General features: G+C 39.4%; 2 protein-coding genes across 2 annotated transcripts; both read left to right on the top strand.

Annotated features, from left to right (window-relative positions):
• Window positions 1-10,113: 10,113 nt before the first annotated feature.
• srxn1 (sulfiredoxin 1 homolog (S. cerevisiae)) lies at window positions 10,114-11,230 on the top strand. Its single transcript, XM_030784789.1, has 2 exons — window positions 10,114-10,308; window positions 10,676-11,230. Exons 1-2 carry the CDS (start codon window positions 10,165-10,167, stop codon window positions 10,883-10,885), a joined length of 354 nt encoding a protein of 117 aa, XP_030640649.1. The 5' UTR covers window positions 10,114-10,164; the 3' UTR covers window positions 10,886-11,230.
• A 10,882-nt stretch (window positions 11,231-22,112) lies between these two features.
• Window positions 22,113-23,596, top strand: tcf15 (transcription factor 15). Its single transcript, XM_030784803.1, has 2 exons — window positions 22,113-22,667; window positions 23,302-23,596. The coding sequence occupies exons 1-2, from the start codon at window positions 22,182-22,184 to the stop codon at window positions 23,365-23,367; spliced, it is 552 nt and encodes a 183-aa protein (XP_030640663.1). The 5' UTR covers window positions 22,113-22,181; the 3' UTR covers window positions 23,368-23,596.
• The last annotated feature ends 528 nt before the right edge of the window (window positions 23,597-24,124 follow it).

The raw sequence follows: 24,124 nt of genomic DNA, 5'->3' as shown, positions 1-24,124 counted from the left end.
GAGCAATGTTCGGCATTGGGACAAATGAATGCAGACTACACTTGTTTTGTGGGCAATAACTTTCCTAGGTGCAGCAATGGACTTGTATAATCATAGCTGTCCTGTTTGCTGACAATTTTAGGGCAATAAATGATACAAAATGAATATGAAACAAACAACGATTCTTCATCGTGTTTTCCTAAAACTGAAAACCTCTGCTTTGAGCAAATGAACCTTACTCTATTGAGGCAGTAAATCTTCCACAGTAATGTTAGGGGCCGGAGACAGACTCTGTTAGCGATGTGTGTTTTATTAGAATTGTACTCTACACAGTTTTCTAAGTTATACCGCATTCTGTTACAAGTCCTTATTGACACATTACCCTCGTAGACCTCACATCCAATCTATTTAGGGGATATTTAGGAGCGACATTAAACTTTAACATAAACAAAATTCAATAAAGGGTTGATCTGCTGCTTACTGTTTGTGAAAAACATCTGTTATAAGCTTATTTGATGGCACAGTGCTGCTCTTCTGGGCTGACAGCTTAAAGCTTGCATCAGCTTAACGCAATATGCATACAAATGATGACATGTTATAGATATAACCGCCGGAAACCCATGTTATGAGAATCAGGCTTTAGTTGGTTGCTCACATCCACAGTTCCCTGACGTGACATCTCTCTGTATTTACAGGTGCTAAGAGAGAGAGAGAGAGAGAGTGAAAGAGAGAAAGAGAGAGAGAGAGATGGGTGATGGTTGATGGTTGATGGTTATGGAAGAAACAATTTGAGATGGAAAATAACAACCACATACAATATTGTATATCTTACATCTTGTAAGATCATAAAAGGTCTGGATCCAAAAATGTGTTAGGTGCCAAAGGGAAGATAATGCAAAAGTAATGGCTGGCAAATTGTGAGAACATTGTATGGAAAGATTAAAGGATAAAGTCTAGTCTATAGCACATGAAGGACACTCACTATTGACATATATATATGTGTATGTATATATATATATATATATATATATATATATATATATATATATATATATATATATATATATATATATACCATAGTCATCATCTACCTTTTGAAGTCAGAGTAGCAAAAATTGGTAGCAACAACATATCACTGCACAGAAGGGTTACCTCTAACAAATTCAGACTCTCTTCAGAGGGGGAAAAAACATATGGGGAATATTATTCAAGACCAGATCAGGTATGAGGATAATAATTAGCTACAGTGTTTTCACACCTACACACACACACACACACACACAAACATACAAAGAGAGAGAGAGAGAGAGAGAGAGAGATGCTAAATCAGGCAGTCACGTGGAAACATAATAATACAACGTGAGAAATTTCAACTTGAGGTCAAAAAAAAGAAAAAAGAAAAAGAAAAACCTCACTTGCACAACTACATAAAAAGACAAAATGCAGTATGCACATCCATGCCCACAGACACACAAGAGCTATCTAATTACCTGCTCATCAGCAGCACGGCTACAGAGCTGTCTGCTTAGATGTTGGTCTAAGAAGAAAAGTTTTTGATCAGGAGTGTGTTGTGAAGAAACAGTCAGGCTGAGGTGAATAAAAATCTAATGACAGCATTGACAGTGTGACAGAGGGAGGGATGACAGGACGCGTTCAAATTCTCCGAAGTTAGACAGTGAGGTCATCACAGCTTGTTTTTGTTAGTGTCACATTCTAACACTGTTCTGTGAAAGTCTTGTCAGTCTCTCTTTCTCTCTCTCTCCCTCTCTCTCTTTCTTTCCTGGTTAAGGACTGATAGAGTGCTGGGGGTGTGATGGGTGGGTTGGGGGTGGGGTGAACAGGTGTTTGCAGACAGACTGCAGATAGAGAAGCTAATTGAGTTGGAGCTTGACCTTCAAGGAGAAGGTCGAGAAGCAGCAGGCAAATGCAATGTCAGCTCTTTGCATATTCCTAAAATGGACAGCATAATCACAGTAATGGTAAGCTCCCCAATAGAAAACCTGGGGAGAAATGAAGTAAGAATTTCTCCTCCCATCCTCCTCCTCTCCTCCCCCTCCCCCCCCTCATCTCTTCCCAATACGTTCCTTCTTTTCATCCATCTATGAATCCATGACCTCTCCCATTTAAACCATTGACTTTCATTGTCATGATGGCTTTGGGTGGAAGATAGAGCAGAGAATGTCTTTTCCTTATTAATGACAATGGAAACCCACCTGCCTCTTCAGGTTCAAGGTCCCTCACATAGCTTTATGAGGCAGTAAATTAATGTTGACTATCTCATATCTGCAGGGACAAGAGCAAGCCTTTTTTTAACTCCTTTTTTTTTTAAACTGCTTGTTAGCTGTATTTCTGTCTCTCATCCTACCGCTGTCCACTGTATACAGGCTCCTTAATGACAGAAGATGAGCTTTGTAAAGATTTCTTAGTTGCCTAATTAGCTTTACCTTGTCATCTTTCATTGTGACAGAATTCAATCCTTTATCTTTTAAGAGCAATATCACCACCAAACAAAGACTTTTAAGTGAAATTAAAATGAACTATCTCATCCCAAGGCTTCAGTGAAAGTTGAAAGTATTTGTGAATGTGGTCTGCAAAAAAAAAAAAAAGAAAGAAAGAAAAAAAAAGACTGAGACTTCATTTTTATTTTGAAGGCAAAACATTGTTCCTCTTTGGTCAATTTTGTAAATATGTATGTACATATATCATAGCAATAATATGACAATGCATGTGAAATATTAAAACTGTTTGCTTTTCTTCTGTTTCACCTTAATTTTGTAATAGTTGATAAATACAGGTACCAGGCAGAAAATTGTAAAAAATGAAAAAATAAAATTAAATAAATCAGGGACAAATAATGATCGGCACCTGCAGTAGATAACATTCTCCTGATCTTTCATAACAGAAGACTCAGATTCTGTATGCCCTAAAAGATCTGTCAATGTTCTCTCTCTCTCTCTCTCTCTCTCTCTCTCTGTTTTTGCTTTCTTTTGTTTACGTGCCCAGCCTGGCTGCGCAGTGACGAAAAGTGCCAAAAAAAAGTGTCATTTACATGACAAAAGGCCTTCAACATATGGCAGGCCATTTGAGACCTTCCATATGGTCCTCAAACTACAGATTTCAGAAATCCACTTCCAGAATTCTCTGTCTCTGTCTCTCTTTCTCCCTCCCTCCCTCTCTCTCTCTCTCTCTCTCTCTCTCTCACTCTCACACTCTCACTCTGCTACTCAACATTTAAAGTCTTAAGCCATGTTTGCAAAGGGGAATTTTGGTTTTGCTTGATCCTGATAAAAGTTCTAATGGAGAAAATGATGATGATAATGATGATGCCGATGATGTTAATGATGATGATAATGGCGTCGATTATGATATCAGTAATAAAAACAATAGCACAAGAAATCTTCAGTGCGTTCTTTATCATTGCCTCTATACTACTGTTAAATGGCCATGATAAATAACCTCTCAGAACCTCATTTTTCAATACACACCGCAAAGGTCTTCACACCGTTTTTTCCGAACATTGATACGATTGATAGCTGTACCTGTCCCATACTTATTCAAACGAAGGCCTACACGTAAATACTTTCAAAGTGCTTGGTGACTGATTAGCTAACCTGTCACCATTCTGCTTCAATGACCTCTGGGCCACTTATCCATAATTACCACAGTCCTCCTTTTAAAGGCGATTTAATATCTATGACTTATAGATCAGTCCCGCTGAAAGCCATTAAAGACGCCTTTTACCATCCGTTAATGTGACCATTCTATGGCACGCCACCTTCAGCGACAATCAAGCGGCATAAGGCAGGTACAGTCTTCGGCAATCGTAGCCTAATACATTTCAACGCGAAAGCCACTGAAACATGAGGGGTGAATCTGAAGGCACAGGCATCTGTTCTGCCGCTATTAAGCCATTCTTGATCATTAAAGTTTAATGGCACATTGATTTTATGCCGGACTCGCGTCTTTCGCAGCGACTCAAAAAAGCCCGAGAAAAATATGGAACTAAATAAAAATGAGTCATGACGGCGCGAGCGGGATTAGCGTGCTGCGTTTGCCTTGATTGGTTTCTGGGGAATATACACGACTCGAATGGAATGATGGTGTCCTTCAGTGTCCTACAGCAGAGCTAAACTGGCATAATGAGACAGGGAGACGGTCGGTGAGCCGTTGGGAGGGGTTGCTATGTAAAAGATTCGTTTAGTGGATTCGTGTTCTCTCTCATGGGAATGCACAGCATTACACTATAACGCCTATACATGTACCTTGTTCAATCGAAGTCTAGTCTCTTGTACAAGATCGCGTAATTCAGAATTGCACCTGAATAAAAGTTTAGGTTTTTAAATTTAAATCGCAATTCTTTGTATGACTGTACTCATCCGTTGAGACATTTGCTTCCCATGTAATTAAAGTAACCTCATGCTGAAACTGAACATTAATTTCAGTTCATCAAATTGAAGATTAATGGAGTAACAGAAGTAATTAAATCCGGTGATAAGAACTGTCTGTGTTTGTACTTGGTGAACGATCATACTTTAATGTGCATTATTCTGCGGGAGGAATTAAAGAAAACCAGCCATAAATCTAATTAAAACTGGAAACAGCTGCGATGAGGCATTTATCCAGATAACGTTGCGATTGATTAATGCTCGGTTGATGTCCAGCTGTTGCTGAATCCATGCCAGAGTAGTTTTGTTGATGAGAACCAATACAATCATAGATTCGTGGTGTTTTGAAAACGAGCTTGTTTGTTCTTTACAGCGTTTTTGCTGATTAGTAAATGAGACGAAACCTTTAATGTGGTCTTGACACCATAAAGCCGTATTTAAATCATTTGTGCGTTGCTATCAGTTTAACCTCTTAAGGATACTGTAACCATTCAAATTGTACAACAACATTTACGTTCAATAAAGAACATGCCTGTGTATATTCCCACAGTACCTATACACTTCTTCAAAATAACGTTAAAACTGAAATGTAACCCTTGTCATTGTTATCATCATCATATAAACCCAATACAGGTTTACTTACGGTGCCTGTGCTACAGAGGACAGGACCTTTTCACATTCCAACAGATGTTAGGGGGTGAATAAACCTGGTCTTTCATCTGATGATGATGTAGGGTAAAAAGAGGGCATATGGAAAACACAATCCAATCTCCATAATTTAACCTCTGCAAGAGCTTGGCCATAAAAGAGTTAAATAAATAAGAGGAATAACAGTTCGATGCCGAGAACAGGAAAGGATCGGTTATGGAATCCTCGTGCACTGACAGGAAGTTTCAAAGGTCATATTCCATACACCCAATATCCGATGTTTCAGATAACAGGCCATTTTGTACAAGCATTGATTTATCGCGAAAATAGAATGATTTTGGAGGGGTGACAGTGTAAATGCACATGATCAGCTATCAATGCATTTACTGAGCGGTTTTAGAGGTACTAAAATGTGCCAATGATTAATTTATACAATTACTTGAATTTAGGACACCTTTTAAGTTAGACTCTGTTAAGTAGCAGCTGATTACATATTATCCCAATAACCATATATTACGTACAGGAAACAGATAAAAAGCAGGCTTCTCTACAGGTTTTATGAGTTCATTCTTGACACTGTCTTTTTGAACGGAGCAGGAATTTTTTAGGGGTCAGAACTCTTAGCACAACCCATTTGTGAGGCAGCCATTAGGTTGTATAAAGAATCAATTATTAAATGCCATCTGCAATATTGAACATAAAATGCTCACTTCTGCACAGAGGCTGCCCTGGGATCACCCTGATCTGTAGAGGAACTTTTAAAGGAGCAGTTTTTTCGAGATCTCAGCGTATTCTGTTGTTTTGCTCAGGAGGTTGCAAACTTTCCTCTCTGTAGGCTGCGAGCCAAAAAACAAATTAAAAGAAATATACGGAGAAAACCGATTATAAAGGTTGTTATGGTGATGCTGTGATCGCAATATGGCGCAAATAGCTAAATAGAGAGTAAATAATACAATGACATTAATGACACTTACCGTAAAATATTAATGCTTATGATTTAAACATAATAGGTTGTTAGATCTTTACTGAAGTTTCTCTGTTTGTTTTATACAAGGACTTCTCAAATCAAAACTTAACAACAGCGCCATCTCTTGGCTAATAAAAACGACTAATGAAAATCGTCTTCGGCCACATGCTGCAGCTAATTGTGGTAAAACACACAGGCTTTTGTACACGCAGATATTAAAAAATTTGCACACATTACATATGTGTTGAAAAGCCTTTACCTTACAAATGATTCAGTCTTATTATTTGATCTATTTTGAGCAGGATTATTCAGACACTCCACTGACAAGCCAATCAATCAATTGAGGGGGTGGTGTGTCTACAAGGTGACTCAAAAAAAAAAGAAAAAGAAGAGAAAAAGAAATGGCAAATATATGCACAAGACAACAATCAATTAAAAACAGAGACATTGTTATAACTTCCTCTTGTAACAAGGTTGACAATAACTCCAAAGTCTCAAAAGTCCAACTCACACACACAGACACACACACACACACACACACACACACACACACACACACACACACACACACCAAATGCCGGAGCTGTCCACAGTTTTAGCTGCGTCGCACATTTGTAAGAGCTGACAGTTTGCCTTTGCTTAGGACAAACTGAATTAGCATCTAAGGATGGAGAGGGGCTCATTAAACAGCTTCTCTCTTCCTCTCCGCTTCATTGTGTTTGACTGCCAAGCTCTTTACCTCTCTCCTCTTGATGTTTTTTTTTTTTTTTCCTTTTCTGCGTTGTTTATGTAAAACCCATCTGTTTGGTACACTCTCGCTTGGCAGAAGGTCCTCCCTCTCCTTCTGCTTCCCTTTTGAAGGCCTGTCAAAAAGAATAGTCTCACGCCTTTTTAAAGAAATGCTGCTTTACTTTTCATCAGTGTTCAGCAGAGCAAAGTCATAAAGAGAGCACTGTCTAAAACGAGCCTACATAACTCCTGGCAAAATGAATCTGAAAGGAGAGGAAAAGGGAAAAGAGGAAGGGACGGAAGGAGGGAGGGAGGGAATGGAAATAGAAATAGACATTGTTAAGAAGTGTAATGAAAGAATGGTTTTAATGCCTCTCTATCTTTGTCTTTACGCATGATCATTTTGAAACTGATGGTTGGTAAAACAATTCATTTATGTTGCAAATACAGCAGCACTAATTGTCCTCAGGAATGAACATAAACATGTCATTAGCTAAAGTTGGGAGGGCTTGCACATGTAAGAACATCATTAAAGAACTGCACTCATAGCTAAGCAATCATCCACTGGCATCTTTGCTGATGCATACTAAAAAAAAAGCAAATAAAACCTGAGTTGTCTGGGGGGAAAAAAGTGAAACATCTGTTCGCACGTTTTCCCTTTCCGAGACTTTAAATAGAGGGTGCACAGAACTTGTCACCATTCAAATCCTGTCATTATCACTTTCTCTTGAGAGTGAAACATTTCCTCTGATTCGAGGACCACAGTTAGTAACCTGACACCTTAGCATTTAGATAGCTCAACCAAAATGACAAAAGTACACATGGGGAGCTAAATTAAACACAGGTGCAGACTTAATTAGCACATAAATAGAATAAGATCTTCCTATAAAAATGGTGATCTTGACATTACAAGGTGATTAAACTGTTAAAGGACGCACAATGACCCTCCTTAGTATTGATAATATAGCATCACCTCATCTTCTTGCAGTCTGGAATGTATGCTGTATGTGACGTGTAATGCACATAAACAGACACCTCCTGGAACATGCCCTCACACTTGTCTGAAGCTTGACGTCATCGAACCTGTCAAAACGACATGCTGACAGGTGTTGTAACAGAACATTGTGCAGTTGATAGAGGAGCAGATGTTCATATATCGAGCCACCCTTGAGTGATATGTACACAATTAAAAAAAGAAGAGACATCCGGAAGAAAACTTATGCCTTGTTTTGTTTGCATACTTAGTCAGCGAGAGCCTGTTGTTCAATGCAAATAGAGAGCAGGAAGTAGGCTAATCTGTTCTACATCGACAATACACTATGACTGGGGTCACAATGCCAATGCTGAGTACTGGGAGGAAAACAGGTAACGCATCTTTTGGACTCCTGTGTTTAATGTGGGTACCCTCTGCATAAATAGATAGCTAGGTTTGTGAATCTAAATAATTAAGAGCATAAACAAATTGGCACGGGGACTAAACTCTGAAGGTCTAGCGTCCAGAATTCCCCTCGAAACTCCTAAGCCTTTCATCGGTAGCTCTAAACCAGAATAAATAGCCCGGAGTGAATTACAAAGCATCCATGCCCATCTCAAACTGCCAGTCACCACGTCCACTCTGAAACCCATACTCATTAGCGCTGTCCTCATCGTGGCCCTTACCATAATCACACGGAACGAACCCTGGTCAGGATCATTATCACTTAAAAAAACATGTTGTCATTTTCTGAAAAAAAAAGAGAAAAAAAGAAAAAAAGACGGCGAGAAGGAGAGATAGAGATATAAATAAAAACTCAAGTGACTGTCGACAGCCAGCTGACAGGTAATTTTCCAGAAGAGCTTCGCCGAATCAGAATCCCCGGGGAGTCAAATCTAATATTAACAGCTAATTATCATGTGAGAGCTGTCCCCTCTGTGACCTGCTGCTGCTGCAATACAGCCCAGCATCAAACACGGCACTGAGCACCACTGAGATACACTATTAAGTGGACGTGACAATTAAGAGTGATTGGGGAGGCTGTATGGAGGATTTAAGAAACATTGCAAAATCCCCGGTGGCACAAGCAATGTGAGTGACAGTTTTCTTTGACTGGTCTGCAGCGAGTGATGGTGAAAGCCAGAGCATTGCATGACTGACAGCCGAGACTTAAACAGGCTATCGTATTCCAGAAGCAATAATGAAATTACCATGTGAAGGGGATTGGGTGAGGGGGTGGAGGTGGGGTGGGGTGGAGTGGGGGCATGTAAATATTGGAGGTCTAACTGGGTTATTTAAATGAGATGCTTGTATATATTCAGATTCATGCTAAACATGGACATAAAAGAATTCCTTTATGAAATATGTTCTCCTCTGTTCCTTTTCCTGACTGACCTGATTTGGATATCAGCAAATATTTGAATAGCAAAAACAACACGGAAGAATCCAAGAGACACAACACTTGCAGTTTGTTGGACGGCACAGAAGACCAAAGAGCAGTTTATTTGAAATGAAAATGTTACTTTGATGAGTCACAGTTGAGGACTTTAGACTACTCAGTAAGTAAATCAATATAGGATGTATCACAAGAGTGTTCCAAAAGCAGCACACACTGAAGAGCACATGAATTGAATCAACTGCCGCAAACATCTCAGTTGACAATAAATATACAGTATTCATACCGTCCTCAGTTCTAATAAATAATTTAAATACATACATACAGACAGAAAGACAGACAGACATAAATAGCCCCGCAAAGTCGCTTTTGTCTTTTATCAACCAACAGACTGCAAATATTTGTGTATCTTTTCAAATATATGAGTATATTCAGGAAATATACATCCTGAAGGTCTCTGCACAAGTATTCACAGAATCATAAATATTTCTGAACGATTATCGTAACTGGACAATTTGTTGGTGTCATGCAACTGACAGAATACAATTTCCCACACAACACTTCAGATAAAGTGATAAATGAGTAATCCCCCAATATCTGTGAATTACGTTTCATTATAATATTATCCTGCAGTTGGGTTTCGTGGCAAAATTGCACATTGGATGTCAACAAACAAACAAACAAGCAAACTGACAAACCTTACTCTTTGTCAGGTGTATTTTCCTCTTTTATTTTAGAGTCAAGTAAACTAAAAAAAATCTGCCTCTTCAAAAATAATATCTGACAAAACTCAAACGCACCGAAGTTGGATTTAACCACGTTAGGAGATCAGGTAAGCAAACATGGTTTCATTCAATGAGATTGACTACGTTTCAAAAGTGGTTGACAGCTCTTAAAGTGGAGGAGGGAGTTGCACGTAAACGCAATACACGCATGCGCACAAGCGCTTTGACTCAGTCACTTCCGCGTATGTTGAGTGCTTGGCTTTTTCTATACACAAGTGATGCTTCGATTTTTAGAGAGTGGCTTGCGAAAAGACAACGTCACTACACACTTTCGCGAATTGACGATATACAGTCAACTGAGAATGGGCAGCCTAAACAACGAAAACAGATCAATTCACTCTGACAACATCGAAGAGGTTCATAATGTCCCTATGGAAGTTATTATTAGACCCATCCCGCCTGTTCTTGATGAAAAGAAAGTTGAGGGTCTCATGAACACTTTGAAGGTAAATGATGCAATTTCGTTGTAACTATAAGACTGTAACTGTTAACCGACATTAGCTGGCGTAAGTTTAAAAATTTCCACTAGCCTACTTAGTTAGGACAAATTTCTCTTCATAAATCATATTTCTATATATGACAACAAAGACGAACAGTTTTCAGTATCTGACTAGTTACTCATTGTAACTATACAGTATTTGATTATGCTATAGGCTATTCGATGCTGAATATTCGATAATTATAGAATAATCGATATGAGGTGAAAGGGTAGCACTACTACTACTACTTCTACTACTGCTACTATTGAAGTAAAAATGTCTTATATATGAATAAACCTTAAGAATAACTTTGGAATTAATTATTTTTTTGTAGGAGACCTCAGACATCAGTACCGTTCCTCCTATCGATGTGTTGTGGATTACGGGTGAAAAGGGAGGAAATTACTATTATTCGTTCGGAGGGTGTCATCGGTTTGCGGCATACCAGCGCCTCGGGATGAAGACCATCCCAGCAAAAATAATAAAATCAAACATTTCAGACTTACGCACCTATCTGGGCTCATCCACTCCAAATCTACAATGACTGTAAAACGATTGTTAATAAATAAGAGACCAAGGACGACACCGACATAACACTTAAAGCTGTAGTGTAATGCTATTTGACTTGGCGCTGATGGCAGGGAGATACCTGTTGCCATTCCTTCACTAGGCTATCAGTCGATGAATGAGTAGTCACGAGTGGTTTTATACACTGCAAAGAATGACCACAAGGTGGAGACGGTCCTCTGTTTAGTGTTTATTATTGTTCGAAGTAGAAATCGTGTCTGTATAATATCATCATCTGTATATAACTTTTCATCACATTTGTATACTATGAAAATGTCATTCAGATGAAAAATCAATTTAAATACAAAGTACCTTTCTTCTACTCTGGTGTGTTCAGTGTCTTTCAAAGCTTCCTGCTTTACAATTTTATCTTAATAAGGATTGTAAAATATTGATGTCATTTACATTGAGGTAAATGTTGTCCACTGTTAATGTAAGTGACGTTTCTAGATATTGATTGTTTGTATATAAATAACTGTCAAAGATGCCTTCCTCAGTGCTATTGCCATAAGTATGTAATGACTGAGTTCAGTCTCCACAGCAGCTGACAAATATCTGCTGCTTCAAATGCCATCTCAATATTGACTGGTTTCCATCTGAATTTTAAAACCACAGTTTGACCAATGGCTTTCATTGATGTGACGTTGTCAGCCACAGTTCAGCTAATAACAGATGTCCATCAGGATGCCAAAACCACGCTTTGACCAATAGCTGATGTTGTCCCGGTTGCCATAAACCCCTGGGTTCTGCCTCCTGCCTCCTGTGGTCCTGTTGTGGGACCAGGGACAGGATGTGTGAGGGGTCATGTGTCATGAGAAATGAACTGTACATTTCTCAGCTCTGGGGGTGGGGAGAATGAGAGAGAGAGAGAGGAATACTCTAGCTCCATGTTGTGGCCATGCTATTTCGAGGCAGACTGTGCCCCAGTCTTCCCAGATTGCCCTTGAGGCAAATCAGCCTCTGTCTATGAGAAGGATGCCTCCAGTTAACCTCTTCACCTCTGAGCCAAACGAATTGGCCATGCAGTATGCCGAACGAACAGTTGCCCCAGACAGCCTCTCGGGAAGAAGGGCGAAGGTGAACACATACGGAAGGAATCTTTTCTACGACAAGAGCTTCTTCCTCTTGACCTTTGATCTTTGCCATTGAGAGATAGTGTGACACATGTTAAAAAGAGGAAGAGAGAAGGGTAGATGATGAAGGTCAAAGGCAGTTACTGTGGTGTCAAAAATTGGAGTTTCACACATGACCAACCAGCATGTCAAGACAAAGGATGGTGCAGTTGTAACAATAACTCTGCTAAATCGTTTTTAAATGATTCTGTGGGGTTAAATATGTCATATTAAGGAGTGGCTGCTTAGCTTCTTGCTCTTTTTTTATTATTATTTAAAATTAATCCATTAAAAATAGTAGATAATATTATTAGTGAAAATAATAATATTTAAGGAGAATATGTTGTCATCAGTAAATAATTTTTAGTGCTTTTTGACAGTTTTATATTGCTCTGCAGTCTTTGTTGTTTCTGGCACAAACAGATCTGGAACATTCGCTTTGATGACATTTGCAGAAAATGTCAGTGCTCTTTCCTCAAAAAAAAAAAAAAAAATTGAGGAAACGGACAGAAAATAGCCTGACGTCCTTAAAATTTAATATTGTGCTGTAATATAATATAACTCAATGTTATGTCTTAGTCTATAAGCAGCTGGAGAAAGTATGTGTGTGTTTTTTTTTTGGGTCTGAGAATGGAGAACCCGGAGGACAATCAAGTCAATATTAGGATGGATTCAGTGCAGCTTTCTACTTTGTCTGCAGACTCACAACAGACTTTACAGAAAATCTACTTGCTCTAAGTTTAACATGAAGTGTAATAATAATTCAGATTATATTGTCCTGATATCAGTTATATTCAATATATGGTTCACTATTGTCTCAGGCTTTATATATATATATATATATATATGTGTGTGTGTGTGTGTGTGTGTGTGTGTATATATATGATGAGCACATATGCATTGTGTATGTGAAGTGTGTAACAATCAGAGATATGTGTGAGTTTAGTAGTATCATAGAGTATTATACTTAACACATTCACGCAATGTTGGTAATATGTATCCTTTCAGTTACAAATATCCTCCCATGTGCTAGAAGAGCTGTGCACATATACAGTGTGACATGATAAATGTCATTTTGTATGATGACAGTTTTCACATTATTCTGCGGCGTAACTGTAAACAACCATGATTCTCCATCCGCACTGTTTTCTTATTCACCCAAAACGCTCCTATGACACGCTAAGAGCTCATCAAAGCCTTTCTGATTTGATTTCATTTGATTTGCTTGGCTTTATGTTTGACTCCTGGGGGCCTGGCGTGCGAATCGGGTGTGCTAATATTGATCGAGTAAGGTCAGCGGTCCCGAAGCACTGTCAGTACATTTTACGTTATCACATAACTGATGGTTGTTTCACCACACGTACAGAGACAGACCTTGAGATTGGCCTTGTTATGTACAGAGCGATTAACCTTACAATAAGAGCCCTCAGGATCACAGACAAAAGCACTCACTGATTACAAGGCTCCTGTGTCGTACCTCAGCGGTGTGCTCTCTTTGATCACAGAGGAAGGTAAAAACAAGAGATGGGTGATTGTTCCCCTGCAGATAAGCGGGGTCTTTTCTCTTCTGCCGACATAACGGCTATGCGGGCTAAGGCCTGTTTCTCTGCATCCCCGTGCGGCCCTAGAGGAAACGGAGGGGGACTGGGGCCCGGACCCTTCTGGTCGGTCCAAAAGGACTGTAAATTTCTCCAAAGAATCGTCGCGTGTGAGGAGACTTCCTGTTGCTCGCTCGCTGTCTGGAAGTAACCATATCCTCAAAGGACTCTTGACACGCGAAACCTCTGTTCTTTCCGAAAAAAGAGAGTCAAGACCCCCAACCTACCCAGGGGACTTGGATTGCACCTGCTACTTTAGGGGAGAAATTAATTCCAGGGTAACTAGTTTTCTTTTTTTTTTTTTCTTTGTGAGGACCAGGGGAGCAAGAAAGAGAGAAGAGAGGACTTAAGAGGGGGAGAAGGAGAGAGAAAACAGCTCTAGGTAATTTGGGGAAAGAGTAACAGAATGGGTGCAGAGTGCCTGCCCTTTAGGACAGTGCCTTGAAATGTGTGTGTGTGTGTGTGTGTGTGTGTGTGTACATTTAAGAAGATGTCTTGTGGAACTAGGATCCCCAGAGACACCTGTCATTGTCTATGAATATCATCCTTCCTGTTTTTATGTAAAAGAGACCAATCTGTTCTTGCAAGGATGACATAATGTCATGGATGTGGAACAGCAATTCATTTTTAATACTTTTCCATCACTGTTTACACTTTACTGGGGTCCAGGCATAACACTAATGCATATACATGAAGATACATGAAGAAATGTTTAGGGTTCACTTTATAGTAGGCCATCACAAATTAGACTCAAAATTGCCTGAAATTATGAGTTAAATAATGACAACAGACCCCCCCCTCGCCTCTCTCTCTCTCTCTCTCTCTCTCTCTCTCACTGCCACTCATATTAACTCTCTAGATGAGACGAGGGCCCATAACCTTTACAGGTCTTTGGAGTCTGTGGCAGTGGCAGAAGTGAATATACAGAATAACTCTGACCTCCTGTTCCTTGACTTATCTATTGGTTCCACTCAGTAAAGGATTACAGCAGAGCTGTACCTAAAGCCTGCGCTTAATGGGGTGGAGTGACTGGGCCTGCACCCCTTCATCCAGAATGCCTTTCATGGGCTCCTTCTCCCTATCCCTCTTACTCACCCTCTTATTCTCTCTCCTACCCTCCCTCTCTCTCTCTCTCTTGTTCTTGTTCTTGTTCTTGTTCTCGCTCTCTCTCTCTCTCTCTCTCTCTCTCTCTCTCTCATGGGTTCCAGCAGTTCCAGCAAGCGTGTAACGTGTGCCAGATTTGAACTCTGAAGCTGATGCCATGACAGCCTTCTTGAGGGAGAGGACCCCATTACCTTAATTGCAATAGATCTTCACTGGGCCAGCATTCATTCATTCATTCATTCATTCATTCATTCATTCGTTTGTTTGCTTATCTTTTTTTGCACTTTGGATATTACGCAGAGTTAAATGTCCTCACCATAAAAGTACTGTATGTTTGAGTACAAACACACTAATTTCATCATTATTCATCATTACTCCCTGAACTCCCCAAATACCACAGAATGTCGTGTATATACTGTGGCCTAATTTTAGGAAGCAGTTTCTTATCTTTGCGATGTTGGTAATGCTGAGTTTGTCTAACATGGGTATTATATTCTGATAAGGTCAAATGCTTTTGGAGCATGAATGGCCTCCCTGTTCAGTTTGGGAAAGGAACCTAGCAGTGACCCTTTTTTAAAGGGGTCATTGAGATGTGGTCTGAGAACCCACTGAACAATTCAGGGTTTATTCTTCTGTAGTGCTCTTTAGAGTTCAACTAAAGACAGTTAAACCCCATGTTGTTGGTACTGTCCAAAGGCCAGATTCTCCACCATGCCTAACTGACTGTGTCTCCTCTCCGGATGGACATGCAAGGCTCTCTCTGTGAGGAATGAGTTGTCCTAAAAACACATTACTCCTCCACATGTACACCCACACACACACACACACACACACACACACACACACATATGCACACACATACACAGACATACGGGTGCAACATGTATTGCATGCGTCATAAATCATAGAGCATTTTCTACGCTGGTAATTCACTAAATGTGTTTTGTCTTAAGCCAATTTATTGTGCCCTTGATGTAGTATTAGGCTTCTGGTACAATACTTTAAAGTGTCATGTCAGAGTCTCCTGTCAAATTGATTTTTTTTTTTCGTACATGTACAATGAGATTCAGTACAATGAGATTCAGTTTAATTTAAGAGAATAACTTCTACATGGAAATACTGTATTTACTGTCACAAAGCAGAGGATACACTGCTGAGAAGCAGTTTCCTTCAAGACACACACAAATAAATGATTCTTTAAGGTAAACATTCTCTATTAAACCTGTTTTTGTATTAAATCCTTTTCTCAAAATGTTGTTTTGGTAGACCTGTCAGCAAAAGTTTAATTTTCATACCACTCATGCTGTGCTCAACAATCATGCCAAGTTTTTTTTTGTTGTTGTTTTGTTTTGTTTTTTTGTTTTTTTTATAGTTATATGAGGAATTTATGAGACCGTGGGAAAAATTCGACAGGAAAAGCAGATAAAGCAAAAATGCAACAACAACAAAAAAAGAAAAGAAACCCTACAAAAAACCCCTCCATAGTATGATGCATGTGTAACTTTTGTATACAGCTCCTTAATCAGCTTAACGACCACTGGACAGATTTTGACACCATGTTAGCAGGTGGATCAGATTAACACATACACCTGTAAATTGCGTAGGAAGATATATTACCCTTTGCACCTTATAAAACTGGATTCTGCCTCTGCTGTGGAGGGGAGGCAGTTAAAAAAAAGAAAAGTCAACACTTGAGCCGAACAGTGTGAGGCGTCAGGTTCACACTCTTAGCTCCAGAGGCGCAGCTTCCATGAAGAGTGGAAAGTGAGAGGTAGGAGGTGGGTAGTGGGTGGATGGGCCGGGAGGCATGGGGGGGGGGGCACGGCTTAGTGAAAAAGAGAGGTGTGAGGTGGTGGTTGAGTTGTAAGGTTAAAGGGGGTGGGGTCCCAATACTGAGTCACTTCCAGAGAATCAACCCCACACCACTCCCCCTACACCTGTTCTCTTCACTCAAACGCACAAATGTTATTCTTCAGCTTCCCATGTGCCCACACTGTGTCTACATAACAGTAAAGAGACGCTTACTTCAGACTGCGTGGCCAGGACGTGAGAGCAAAATCGTCTCAGTCAGAACATCTTTTTACATTTCTTTTGTTGCTGCAGCCCTCCTTTGTACATAACATGCAGCATGAATGAAATGCCCATTACAAGTCACTGAGCTGCAATACCACTATACAGAAGCAGGGAAGGCAAGTCCCTCTGAACATACTAAAGGCCTTAGGTGTCAGTATCAGATAAACAGTACATCCCAGCTGTGACGGGCTGTGTTTGTCATGTCATTAGTCATGATGACGTCCTCTGTGAAGCGTCAGGACCCTTGGTGAGGCTCCATACTGAGCTGTGTAAATAGCTGAGGAACGGTAAGGATGGGATCAGTGCTAATGTGTTTATTCCACTTTACTTTTCTTTTCAAACGGACCATTCTCACCTCTGGTGTTTACGTTTAAAAGTTTCCTGGAAAACGCACACTCGCTCACACTCAGAGAAAAATTCTTCCTTCATGTATGAATTCTAGAAATAGAAAAGGAGTGATTTGTATAAAACAATGAAAATAGCACATTCAAACTCATTTTTAGAAACTGGTCATACTGGGAAGTAAAAAAAGTGCTATATCAACCTCCTGGATATCAATTATCAGTTATTGAGTACTGCTATCTGTATATATATGGAGACCATATGACCCACATAATATCCCTTATACTCGTAAAAAACTTACTGCAAATAGTCTCTTTTAAAATTAAGAAGTCAAACTGTACATATATATATATATATACATATATATATATATACACACACACACACACACACACACACACACACACACACACACATACATACATACATACATATATATACAGTAGCAGCTGAAAAAGGCATCTCTCTACAGGGGTGAAGATCATTTGATCAGCGAGGTATTTATGATTACAGACGACTAGAGGAACCACTGTACTGACTGTGCCCTTTGACCCCTCTGGTTGTAAAAACGACCCTGCTGTCCCCCGTTGTCATTAATAGTGAATGGGACATTGGGCATCCAGAGGGTGGGTGATGTTGGTGCAGCTGAGCTGTCGTAGAATGAGGTTTGATGTGGCACTGGTATGTTTGTGAAAGCTGCCCTTAGGTGACACTCACACTTTAAAACACATAGAGAGAAAGTCTGGAAGCCATTTGCACCCCCCCCAAACACACACACACACACATACACCACACACCCCTCCAAAATCACCACCTTCACTCCCCTCTACTTATAGCCCCCCCTCACCCCACCCCCATCCAATCTCCCTCTCTTGATTCAAGTGTCCTCCCTTTTGTTTTCTTAAACTCTGACTATTAGTCATATATACATATTCACATGCACATACACACACACACACACACACACACTCACACACACACATACACACACACACACACACACACACACTCACACACACACAGTCACTGGAGATTTTCTGAACATCTGCTCGACATTTATTTATTCAACACTTAACTTTCTCCCGCCGTCCAAACAAGCCCTCTCTGCATGACTACTGCAGACAATGTTCAACACGGTCTCTCCATCAGTCTGTCTTATCACACTCACACATGTGTATCTGTCATTTTTATACAGTAATTATATATGAGACTTTGTGAGGAATAGTTACACTAAAACTGTTGAAATAACATGTAAAAATAATTCCAAATATACATTATCTCGTACAAGTGTTAACTATAAATGCAGTTCTGTGAGAGGTGAGATTTGGGAATTGCTGAGTTAAATTACTTTGCTTCAACGGACAATTTAATTCACTGACAAAGCGATCAAGGAGAGCTTTACGTTCCAACCAGTGCTTGATACAGATTTAACATAAATCCACTAATGATCCACTGATTTAATACAGATTTAACATAAATCCACTAATAATACACTGATTTAATACAGATTTAACATAAATCCACTAATGATCCGCTGATTGTCAAATGTTCTGTTATTTGGTACGGTAAAATACTTTGACCGACTGATTCAGTTATTCCAGGAGACCTAGGCCATTAGTGGAATGTGACTAGTATTGGTGGCGTGGAGGAAAATGGAAAATTTTCTCATGAGTCAACATCTCTTTGTATTTCTCAACGTTCTTGTGGTTAGCACAGCATAGACAACATGCTCATCGCTTTTTGTTTCCTGATATGAAAATGAATTCTAATGAATTCATTTTTTTTTTTTTTTAGAGATACACCATGTTAGAGCTCACAGGACACCAACTGTGGCTTGATAAGCAGATTTTGAAATTGTGAGCTTTCTCTTTATGTTTAGCCAGCAACTTCTTTTGACAGAAATTGCTTTGTTATTTCTGAATATCTACCCCATTGAACTATCTTGGTTTTTTAAGTGGTTTTGGTGGACTGAAAGGGTTGATACTGAGAATGTCTTCATTACTTTTATGGTTAGGACAGCACTGCTGCTCAGTGTCACCCAAAGCTTGGCTATATACACTTTTGTGATCAGGTACATTTAATGAATATATTCATAATCCTTTATGAATTACATTAAACATGTGCAAATGTTGCTTTAAAACCGGGATTTTAACTCAGCAAAAAGGACTGTTCGATCAAACCTCATCTGAGTTTCAAAACCATTAATACGATATAACATGAAATTAAAGATGCAGATATAAAAAGCCAAGCCACTTGTGTTTGAAACTCATTCATAAAGTGACCGTGTTTTGACCACTGTTCACTTCCCCAGAAATGTTAAAAACAGTTGGTTTGGTTTGAATCAGTGTATTTGGACATTGCCAGAGAAAACAGGGCCCCTGATGTATTTGGGGGCTGGGTAATGTATTTGCAGTAGCAGTGTAGCAAACTGTTGCCAGAGCGGTAGACAGTGACCCATCTGATGGATTTTGCACACAGATTTAGCTCTGACACTCACGAGAATATATTGTCAATAAATGTACAGTTTCCCCGGGCAATGAACAAAATTTGAAAAAACAACACATTGACCTATGCTATTAACCACTCCCTCTGTAATCTTGCTTTTAAAATATACATTTCAGTGTTTTCTCAGAAAATAAATGTTTGCAGATAATTATTGGATTGAATTTAGATGGTCTTGACTTCCTTTGCACACAAGCTGAGAAAGCCAAAGGTTATAGGTGATAGGTCTGGAGTCTATGGTCTTAGGAACTCATTGGTTGATGTGAGGTCATGCATTCCTTTCCACTGAGGCTTAGTAACTTACTCCTACCATCACATTGTGACACTGTGTATCACCAATGATAGCATCTCCCATGGGCATATCACTGGTGATTATGATAAATCTGTTGATGTGGTGTGTACAACACTATTCACATGTTCCCCTAAGGAATTAAGCATAGCTTATGATCTCATCCTGATGGGACCGTCAGGCTTTTTACTGGTTTTGGTCCAAGCATTGCATGATAAGTGACCAAATCTCAAATTTATTTTGACCCATGACCTTTGTAAAAGCTCTCAGCATCCATTATCTAATTTATCCATTAAGGTGTTATTATATTTTTTTAAAATATAAACCAAAACAAGTCAAATTAAAACAAAATATCCACATGTTAGGAGTCACAACTCATTCTTTATTCATTTATCTTTAACCTTTATGTAAACTCTGGGAGCAGCTTATATTAGGCTTGGAAATATATCATAGTGTAGCAACCACTTCATTGACGAATGATGGTAAGGATTGGAGAGCATTTTAAATGGCTGTTTATCAGTCAGTTATGGCATTCATTAACTTTAAATATTTCACGCTTATTTTGGAAGTATAGGGGAAACTGTGTGAAACGGGGTCAGCTTTGTGAAACCCAACAGAAAGCTTAAGTAAACAGAAAGAAACAGAGGAGGGACAGAGGGATTTAGGGAGAATGCCCACCTGCAGCTCTCCATCCGCGGCGCACTCTGTGTTTGTGCCACCGAGAGAAAACAAACCCCAGCGGGTGATGAAACCATAAAGCTGTCAAGCCGTGACGATCTGTCCGAATTCTCACTCTCACTATTTTCAGCCACCACTGGTACAGAGAAATCCCGAAATCTGATAATTAAATGTCAAGAACATCTTATTTCGTTAACTGTGGAATTTATCACTTATAAATAACTACCTACATAAAATTTGGCAGGCTACAATGCTAAGTCGGTTATTATTCAACCGGCAGAAACTGATATGGTGTATTCTGCAAATTGTGTTCGCTGATAACCTATGTACATGCAGAACACTCCAGATATCACAAGCCCAAAGCGTTTCAGTAGACATGGCGTGCTTTTTCTATAGTCTCTTATCTGTTTACTGTAGCACACTGTAACACTTAAAACTAAGCTTGTTAAAACAGTAAGCGTTTAATTTTTTCAGTTGCGTTATTCCCTAGTTTTCAACTTGTCAAAATCACACGAGTTGCCAATTTTAGGAGAGGATTAGGTTGTGGTGTGTGTTCTGTCACCCCCTTCTCAAATGGCACCACAAAACGAAGCAGTAAAATTCGCAGCAAGACTTTTGAGGTGCAATTTAAACGAGACGTTCTTGTTCTCAAATGGCGCGTTTGTCTTCTCTCGCTAAATAAAAATTCTTGTCCGAAACTGCAGAGCCAACGTTATTGTATTTCCACATTTTCATAATGTAAATGAAATACCCCCCATTGAAATTTACAGTTTTCATAATTCTGCGTTTGCCTCCATGGCAGTTGATGGATCATTCAGTATGTATACAAGAACAATACTTAACCACAATTAGCGAACACAGTTGAAAGTCTACTATGAAGGACTCATGGAGTCTAAAATTTCTTACAAGAGATATTTTGGATTACTTCAGTACATAAGGGCGGAAAAAAAACAATGAAACGGCAGCCTTATTAAAGGCTCCCTAATAACTTTCATCCTATTACCCATGGACGTATGAAGACGCACAATTACTAAACCACTGCACTAGCAAAACACACTGCTGCTACTACTACTTTTATGATTTTGATGATGATGATGATCATCATCATCGTCATCATCATCATCATCATCATCAAACGGAGAGTTAAAAACACAAAGACAAACAGGAGGTTAACAAAAGTGTTTCTTGATACCGCTGTTATGCCATATAAAGACAGTTTTTCAATTCTTTAAGAGTCAAAGAAGTGAAGATGCTTGGCTTGGTTGCACACGGTTGGAGCTGGATAATTTACATATCCACTACAACTCCACCCCCCAGGCTATAAGACCTCTGAGTAGAACCTTGGGTATTCCTGCTCGTGCCTGGAGTGCCTCTAACGAAAGGCGCGCCTCCACAGGAACTACGAATAAACATGGTTTTTGGAAAATTGCTTCTATCAGTAAAAGAGTGAAACGTTTGTCTGAGACTGCATAATGCATGAGTAGCTAGGGCTTTAACTGTATTTTTGTTCACTTTCGTGCATTTTTTTTTCTTTTGGCAATTGTTCTGGTTAATTATTGGAACAGTATTCCCAGGATGGCTTTCGCTATGTTAAGGCCCATGGCAACTCACCTCGTTTACCCGGACCTCAACATGATGTCTGACGATGAGGAAAACCGCAGCGAAAGTGACGGTAGCTCAGATCAGAGCTACGGATGCTGTGCCAGTTCAGAAAAACGGCGGAGAATGTCCCGCAAGTCCGGAGTTAACAGTGTGGTTATGGTGAAGCAGCGGAGCGCGGCCAACGCGCGGGAGCGCGACAGAACACAGAGCGTTAACACGGCATTTACAGCGTTACGAACACTGATACCGACCGAGCCTGTGGACAGAAAACTGTCAAAGATCGAAACTCTGCGCCTGGCATCTAGCTACATTTCACATCTAGCCAACGTGCTGCTAGTTGGCGAAGGTATAGAAGACGGACAGCCATGCCTCACTGCTGTTTATAGCGCACAGAGAGAGGGAGACGGAAAGCAGCCCCGGACCATCTGTACTTTTTGCTTGAGCAACCAAAGAAAAGGGGTAAGCACAAGTGTTTTAGGTATTAAAGAAAAAGAACCTGAAGCAAATTTAACGGATGAATAATGTGCATGTTTCTCTGTCGTTACACAACGAGTGACATCAGTTATTAACGCCATCTGTTGCTTATTAAAATTTATGGGCAGCATATTTCTAGCTCCATAAATTATTTTACTCTGCACATGGTAAAACAAAACATTTTAAATTGCATGTTCACTTGTGTGTTGTCTCATGGGGGCTTTATCTGCTATAATTTTGAGTATTTAACTTTTAGAATTTAGTTTAGGCTACATTTTAACACGAGGAATTCAAGTATTTTGATGTGCTTGTTTGGGCGTTCACAAACTTATAGATGCAGTAGATTTCCAAATATAAACGAGTTCAGTATCAAGTAGAAATTACGAAATAATTCCCAATTTTGAGTGGCATAATTAGCCTAATATAATATTGCTTTTTTGACAATGTGTTTCATAAGTCGATTAGCAAAAGCTGGAAAATAGGTCGAGAACTACAGAACTTGGATGTGTGCAATAACTGAAAATATAACTACATTCATACGTAAATAATATTACTGATTACATCTTTGCACATCATAAAATCTGTTTTGTTATTATTTGTTTATTTAATTTTTTTACAGATAAAAGATGGTAAAGACTGTCTACGGGTGCGTGGAGTTAGTTCACTGAGAATCAGCCGCCGGTAGAAGACTGTGAAAAGACAGCTGCAGCCGCAGCTATTGCTGTCATCTCAGGGAGCGTTCAGATGGGGCCAGCCCCCCCCCCTAACCCTAACCCGCTGGAGGGTTACGGTAGAACACAAAAATGTGGAAAAACAGAGACTATGTCGGAACTCCCGTAAGTGATGCCATCCAAACTGTCAGTTCAGGAAAAAAGAATCTGTTTTTTCCTGTTTGTATTATCTTCCTTTTTTTGTTTTGTGTGTTTGCGTCAAAAAAAATGCAGTGCATAAAGTTTGTTAAGAGAGAATTTATTGATTTTTTAAAATAATTGTGTGAACACAATGTTTGTATTCCACAATGAAATAAAGTATATTTTTATCATATCTGTAAGTAGCCATTTTTAATCCTCAGTCATCTAACTGATCTTAATTATATTATCAAATTTCAGGTATCCTAAAGCTTTCTTGGTATCCTTTTGAAAAAAGGCCATTTAGAAGCCCCACTTGATCCAAAAAGACAAAGTAACTTAATAGGGGTGAAATTAGTTCCTGGCACTGTCTTCAACAAGAGTCCCGGTCGATACCATAAAGATTAACCGTTTCTTTTAAGGCTCCTTTTCCAAGTGCAACTAGAAGAGCAGAAAGACATAACTTCAACACAGCTTGATACACGTCTCATAAAACACACTATGATTTTTTCCCCCTAATTTTTTAAAATGTTGTTTTGTTTTTTTTTAAGAGAAATTAAAAAATTGCTCAGTGACAAGACTGACAATTTTCCA

Source organism: Chanos chanos, chromosome 9, assembly GCF_902362185.1.
Source record: "Chanos chanos chromosome 9, fChaCha1.1, whole genome shotgun sequence".
NCBI classification, from domain to species: Eukaryota; Metazoa; Chordata; class Actinopteri; order Gonorynchiformes; family Chanidae; genus Chanos; species Chanos chanos.
Note: the sequence above shows the minus strand (reverse complement) of the source record. Positions and strands in the feature narration are given on the sequence as shown.